This window comes from Juglans regia, chromosome 6 (genome assembly GCF_001411555.2).
Source record: "Juglans regia cultivar Chandler chromosome 6, Walnut 2.0, whole genome shotgun sequence".
NCBI lineage: Eukaryota > Viridiplantae > Streptophyta > Magnoliopsida > Fagales > Juglandaceae > Juglans > Juglans regia.
The window spans coordinates 28,738,044-28,743,207 of NC_049906.1; the positions used below are offsets into that span (position 1 = coordinate 28,738,044).

General features: G+C 38.5%; 1 protein-coding gene across 2 annotated transcripts; it reads left to right on the top strand.

Moving 5' to 3' along the window:
- Positions 1-1,461: 1,461 nt before the first annotated feature.
- LOC109014640 (eukaryotic translation initiation factor 4G-like) lies at positions 1,462-4,405 on the top strand. 2 transcript variants are annotated; one of them, XM_035691110.1, is made up of 2 exons: positions 1,465-2,312; positions 3,567-4,405. In XM_035691110.1, exons 1-2 carry the CDS (start codon positions 1,767-1,769, stop codon positions 4,260-4,262), a joined length of 1,242 nt encoding a protein of 413 aa, XP_035547003.1. In that variant the 5' UTR covers positions 1,465-1,766; the 3' UTR covers positions 4,263-4,405. The 2 variants fall into 2 exon arrangements, with proteins under 2 accessions (XP_018852686.2, XP_035547003.1); XM_018997141.2 differs by having other exon boundaries at positions 1,462-4,405.
- The last annotated feature ends 759 nt before the right edge of the window (positions 4,406-5,164 follow it).

Below are 5,164 nucleotides of genomic sequence, written 5' to 3' on the forward strand. Positions count from 1 at the left end.
GTGAAACTTACATTTTAAAAAAACAAGAAAATCGGATTGGACCGGACCGGAAACCGAAGTACCGGTTTAGGAGGGTAACTTGTGCGTAATCGGTTTTGAAAAATACAAAACCGGTACATACCAGTTCGGTCCTAGATTTTGTCCGAAATCGGACCGGATCGGATTGGTTACACCCCTAATTTTTATATAGATCTTTTACTATTTTAAAATATTTTAAAAAAATAAAATAAATTCAAAATATCATTACAAAAATACTTTCTTAATAAAAAAGTAAAAAAAAAATATATTAAAAAATATATTCTTAATCACGAAGTAAAATAAAAAATTATAAAAAATTTTACTTCGTGATTAAGAAAGTATTTTTTAATAATATTATATATTTTTTAAAAATAATATTTAAAATGGTCATGCTACAGTCTCCATTAAGGGCTCCCGTTAGGCTTAACATGTACTTTTCTGTGTATTATTTTAATTTATTTTTTATATAGATTTTTTTTACACTTTTAAATATTTTTAAAAAATAAAATAAATTTAAAATATCATTAAAAAATACTTTCTGAAAGTAAAAAAAATCATTAAAAAATACATTTTTAATCATAAAGTAGAATAAAAAATTATATTTATTCTACTTTATGATTAAAAAAATATTTTATAATAATATTATAATTTTTATTTTATTTTTTAAAAATATTTAAAATTATTAAAAATATCTATATATAAAAGAAAAACTAAAAAAAACACATTAAAAAATGTCAGATGCCCAACGGAAGCTTCCAGTTAAAGCTACCAGCGAGACATCTAGTATTTTCTTTTTTTAGAAGACAAAGAAAAGGTGATGTGTCAGGTGGCGTAAAATGCAGTTTCGCACCTAATCAATCAGTTTTGCCTTCGAATTTTCTCTCCATAAATTCTTTTCGTTATCTTTAAATAGAGATTGTACGTAGATATTAATTATTAAATAAAAAAATATAATTTTAATTAAAATATTTTTATAATTTTAAAAAATTTAAATATAAAATTAATTAAATTTATAATATAATTTTTAAATAAAAACTTTACGTAACATTGCTAATTTATCTCTCCTGCTAAAGAAAATAACAAAAGAACGGTATTAATCTGCTGCACCGTTCCATTTGACTGTTAGAGTATTTTGATATTTACATTTTTTTCTTTTTTTATTTTTTTAACATATTTAAATATTTTTAAAAACTTAAAAAAATATACTAATACATTACAAATTAATTTCTTAATCATTAAATAAAAAAATAAAAAATAAAGTCAAAATAAAATGACAAACTAACATTTTCCATAACAAAAAGAGAGCTACTTCAAGGATAAGAAAAAGAAAAAGAAAGTAAAAAATAAAACAAAAAATTAAAAAGTTAAATCCTTTTTTATACTTTTTGCTTTTCCCCCTCAAGACCAATGAACGGTCTTATCTTAGTCCTGAAGCTATTCCACTGCATTGTCTAATGCAGACGTGGGTCTGATGCAGTTTCAGTAGCCATGTCCGAGAAGGGTCTGAGAAATGCCGCTGATGTTCTGAAAACAGGTTCTGTTTTAAGGAAGGATAAATCGGACAGTTCTTAGAAGTGTCGTGCCTTTCGTGTTTTATAAGTATCGTTTGATACAACATATTTCTAACAAGAATTTCCTTTACAAGTCAAGCCTAATATGCTCAACGTGAATCCAGTCTATTTCCCATTCTGTCCGATTTTTAACCCCTGGGTTTAGCTAATTTCCTGCCGTTGCCTTCAACGACAACAATGGCGTACGCAGATGTCGAATACCGATGCTTCGTCGGCGGGCTCAACTGGGCCACCGATGAACAAGTCCTGGAGCGTGCCTTTTCTCCCTACGGCGAGATCCTCGGATCGAAGATTATCAACGACCGCGAGACTGGTAGGTCAAGGGGCTTCGGATTCGTGACCTTCAGCAATGAGCAGTCGATGAGGGATGCGATAGAGGGGATGAATGGCCAGGATCTCGACGGCCATAACATCACCGTGAACGAGGCTCAGTCCCGCGGGGGAGGTGGTGGCAGTTACAGCCGTGGGGGAGGTAGTGGAGGATACGGCGGTGGTGGACGCCGTGAAAGTGGAGGTGGGTACAGCCGTGGAGGACGCTACGGCGGTAGTTGGCGTGACCGTGGGTACGGGAGCGACGGCGTCGGTGGCGGTTACAGCCGCGGGGGAGGTGGTGGAGGATACGGCGGTGATGGACGCCGTGAAAGTGGAGGTGGGTACAGCAGTGGAGGAGGGTACGGTGGTAGTTGGCGTGACCGTGGGTACGGCGGCGGCGGGTCCAGAGACCCAAGGAGTCCAGACCGGAGTTCTGTTAGATCTCTTGCAATCTCACCACCTGCACGAGGGCAGGGAACAACTTTTCCTCGAGTGAAAGCCGTCAAAATTGACAATGCTGTCACTCTAGTTGGTGTCGTCTCGCAGATCTATGACAAAGCTTTGATGGAGCCTACTTTCTGTGAGATGTATGCTGATCTCTGTAGTCATCTGGCTGTGGAGTTGCCTGATTTCAATGAAGACAACAAAAAGATAACTTTTAAGAGAGTACTTCTGAACAGGTGCCAGGAGGAATTCGAGAGATGGGAAAGAGAGCAAGAAGAAGCTAATAAAGCTGATGAAGAGGGGGAGATTAAACAGTCTGCAGAGGAAAGAGAAGAGAAGAGAGTTAAGGCTCGAAGACGAATGCTGGGTAACATTAGATTGATAGGGGAGTTATACAAGAAGAAAATGTTAACTAAGCGAATAATGCACGCGTGCATACAGAAGTTGTTGGATCAGTCTGAGACTCCTGATGAAGAAAGTGTTGAAGCTTTGTGCATATTGATGATTACTATTGGGGAGATGATTGACCGTCCCAAGGCCAAGGAGCAATTGGATGCATATTTTGAGAGAATGAAGAGGCTCTCTACCAATGTGAATTTATCTTCTAGGGTTAGGTTCATGTTGAAGGATGCTATGGATTTGAGAAAGAATAAATGGCAACAGAGAAGAAAAGTTGAAGGGCCGAAAAAGATTGATGAAGTGCACAGAGATGCTGCTCAAGAACGACAGGCAGAATCCAGTAGGTTGAGTCGTGGTTTAAGCATCAACCAGTCAACTAGAAGGACACCTATGGATTTTGCTCCTAGAGGGTCAACACTATTGTCTTCCCCAAATGCTCAGCTGGGTGGTTTCCGTGGACTGTCTACTCCAGTTCGTGGGCTTGGCACTCATGATGTTCGGTTGGAGGACAGACAATCTCATGACACTAGGATGTTGTCAGTTCCCTTGCCTCAGAGAACTAGGGGACCTCAAGGTGGTCTTGGGAGCGGAGTGTCAATCAGAGGACCACCGTCAATGCCAAGAGCTGATGTGTCTCCAGGCTCCACAGATTTCAGAAGAATGGCAGCTGGTTTGAATGACTACAGCACTTTACCAGAGCGAACAACTTATGGCACAAGGGAGGATCTTGTTCCAAGATATATTCCAGATAGATTTGCAGCTCCAGCTGCTTATGAACCTTCAAGTTCTCAAGAGCGCAATGGGAGTTATGGTAACAGAGACCCAAGGAATCCAGACCGGAGTTCTGATAGATCTCTTGCAATCTCACCACCTGCACGAGGGCAGGGAACAGCTTTTCCTCAAAATGTTCCTTCAGAAGAAGTATGGCCTGAAGAACGCCTTCGGGATAAGTCAATGGCAGCAATTAAAGAATATTACAGTGCCAGAGACAAGAAAGAAGTTGAACTATGTGTTAAAGAATTGGATTCCCCAAGCTTCCATCCGTCAATGGTATCGTTATGGGTCGTAGACTCTTTGGAGAGGAAGGACATGGAAAGGGATCTTTTGGCAAAGCTTCTGATCTATCTTTCGAAGTCCGGGGATGGTGTGTTGAGTCAAGCCCAGCTCATCAAAGGGTTTGAATCTGTTCTGACTACTCTGGAGGATGCCATAAATGATGCCCCAAGAGCACCAGAATTTCTTGGTCATATCTTTGCCAAAGTCATTACAGAAAATGTGATCCCTTTGAGAGAGATTGGGTTGTTGATACATAAAGGGGGAGAGGAGCCGGGTCATCTTCTAGAAGTTGGGCTTGCCGCAGATGTTCTTGGAAGCACCTTGGAAATTATAAAATTCGAGAAGGGGGATTCTGTCTTTAATGAAATCTGGGCAAGCTCCACTTTGAGGTTTGAGGATTTTCGGCCTCCAGATCCTTACAGGTCAAGGAAGTTAGAGAAATTTATTTTAGGGGATGTTTGATGCTCATTGTATCTTGGTAGAAGAAAAGGAAAGAAATTACTCTCAGAGTGTATTAGTCTAGTTCTTAATTTGTGACCAAAAAAAAAAAATCTTCTGTGGGCTGGCCGGCTGACGGGGATTTATATATCGGGCTTTTCCTTTTCCTTCTCCAACATGTTACGAGAAAATATATTTATAATTGTGAATTATATAATTATTATATAATCGTTTTCTTTTTCAAAGTAATTATGTACGCATTTCAAAATTTAAAAATGACCCAAATGAGTGTGTAAGGGCACAACTGTCAGCATCCCTAACATCAAGAACAACACAAGAATAATAATCATGATAATGGTTATGATATTATTATTGTTGGGACAATTATCTACAGTGTCGATAACATCCTCCACGTTCCCAATAACTACGAAACAAAGAAACAACCTCGAGTAATCCCCAGTAGAGGATATCTCCGATGGTTAAGTTAGTGAGAGAAGTGAAAATCTCTAAATGAATCTATATATTCTATAATGTGTCTTTGTAAGTGTATTTATAGGGTTTGGGGTGTACACTATGGAGGAACTGTCCTGCTTGAGCACGACACAGAGGGCATAGTGTCCTTACGAGGGATGTGTCTTTGCAGGATGTGTTTCATCATCGCAAATCTCTCACGACATAATCTCTTTTGGATAGAACTCTTTGTCGATCACGACAACTCCAGGTGTTGCCACTTGGTCTCACCAAACAATGTGTTTTACCAAGTTACAACCCTTCCTCGCCTTCTTTCAAGTGGGTTTCTCGTGCACATCTCTTTGGTCATCTCATAACCTTTCCTTGCCCTTATTGTACACTTTTACCCAACTATTACGTCACAAATTCTTGCCACACATGATAACAGGATTTTTTTTTTAATTCCTATTGTTACC